General features: G+C 42.2%; 1 protein-coding gene across 1 annotated transcript; it reads left to right on the forward strand.

The window, feature by feature from the left end:
- On the forward strand, nucleotides 1-1,485 carry LOC133334550 (nuclear pore complex protein Nup50). The gene has a single exon (XM_061542865.1). It carries the CDS (start codon nucleotides 22-24, stop codon nucleotides 1,483-1,485), a length of 1,464 nt encoding a protein of 487 aa, XP_061398849.1. The 5' UTR covers nucleotides 1-21.
- Nucleotides 1,486-1,745: the final 260 nt, after the last annotated feature.

Consider the following 1,745-nt stretch of genomic DNA (forward strand, 5'->3'; position numbering starts at 1 on the left):
TTGTAAAATTTTTTGCACATTATGGCTGGTAAGAGGCAAGCTACCTCAGATTTAAATCACGACAACTGGGATCGTGAGGACGAGCCTGAAGAACGTGGAACATTCAAGACAGCCGATGAGCAAGAATTGAAAAATCGTGTTATCAAAAAAGCCGCCAGACGAAGAGTAGCCGGCACCACCGATTCTGCTGATTCGGGCACAAAGAGTGTTTTCAGCGGTTTCTCTGGTTTTGGTAAGCCGGCCGCTGCAGCTACCACATCCTCTACGGGAGCCTCACCATTTTCGTTTTTGTCCAAAATATCATCGGCCACTCCCGCTTCGTCGTCCAGTAGTACTGCAACAAGTGAGGCGACCAAGCCAGCTGCAACCACGTTCTCGTTTGGATCATCAGCTACAACGACAACAACAACAGATAGTGCCAAAGAAGATAAAAGTGACGCAAAAACCACGGAGAAATCATCCGATGAATACTATGCCAAATTGAAAGGACTTAATCAGGCAGTCAGCGAATGGATTAAAACTCATGTGGATAAAAATCCCCTGTGTATATTGACTCCAATTTTTAAAGACTACGAAAAATATTTGGCTGAAATCGAAGAAGAAAAGAAAAAGGGAGGAGATAAAAGTTCCAGTTCATCTACAACCAGTGATGAAAAGAAAACGTCATCGACGGCAGGTATTGGAACTTTCAAGTTTTCCGAAACTTCCACGGCCAAAAGTTCTACTGCCACAACAACACCCTTATTTTCCTTTTCATCCAGTGCCACAACGACCTCAACTGCTGGGGATACAGCGGCCACAAAGACTAATGGTTTCAGTTTTGGCTTGAAGAAACCAGAGGATACCACAGATGCTAAGACCACCACCCCAGCAGCAACAACTGGTTTCTCGTTTGGTCTTAAAGCCAGTACCACATCCTCATCATCCACCACAACTACCTCAACGACAGCTGCTGCACCTTCGTTTACATTCGGTAAACCAGCCTCAGCATCAGATAGTGGTGATGCAGCACCCAAACCATTTTCATTTACCCCTGGCGGTACTCCATTCAGTTTTGGCAACATCAAGCCCCCAGAAGCGGCTGCGCCATCGAAGACTGAAAACGACGAAGAAGACGAAGAGCCACCTAAAAACGAGTTCAAACAGGTCGTTGAAGAAGATGCCGTGTACTCGAAGAAATGTAAAGTTTTCGTTAAGAAAGATGGCAATTTCGCCGACAAAGGTGTTGGCACACTCTATCTAAAGCCCATCGAGTCAAGTGAGAAGACCCAATTGATTGTGCGGGCCGACACAAATCTGGGCAATATTTTGGTCAATTTGATACTTAGTTCTGCCATTCCGGCCCAACGTATGGGCAAGAATAATGTTATGATGGTCTGTATACCTACGCCAGAGGTTGAGAAGCCAACACCAATGCTGTTGCGTGTCAAGACCGGCGAAGAAGCCGATGAACTATTGGCCACTATTGAAAAATATAAAAAATAAGAAGAGAACACTTCAAATAAATGGACTGCAGCGAGAAGGCATCTATAATTGATAATAATTTGTGTTTATTTTTTGTTTGTTTAGCATCTTAAATGCATAATACGTACACAACATATTTCTTTTTTTTTTGTGTTAATTTATTTTTTAGTCATTGAAAATAAAAATAAATATAAAAAGATAGGATAAAAATAAATGTAGTTTAACTTCGATACAGATCATCCTATAAATCTTTCGGAGAATTTTGGCCTTGTTTCTGAATT

This window comes from Musca vetustissima, unplaced genomic scaffold (genome assembly GCF_032173495.1).
Source record: "Musca vetustissima isolate MV318-11 ecotype Yass unplaced genomic scaffold, APGP_CSIRO_Mvet_v1 utg4378, whole genome shotgun sequence".
Classification (NCBI taxonomy): Eukaryota; Metazoa; Arthropoda; class Insecta; order Diptera; family Muscidae; genus Musca; species Musca vetustissima.

Coding starts and splice junctions, on each gene's coding strand:
- LOC133334550 (XM_061542865.1), top strand. CDS start 22: ATGGCTGGTAAGAGGCAAGCTACCTCAGATTTAAATCACGACAACTGG.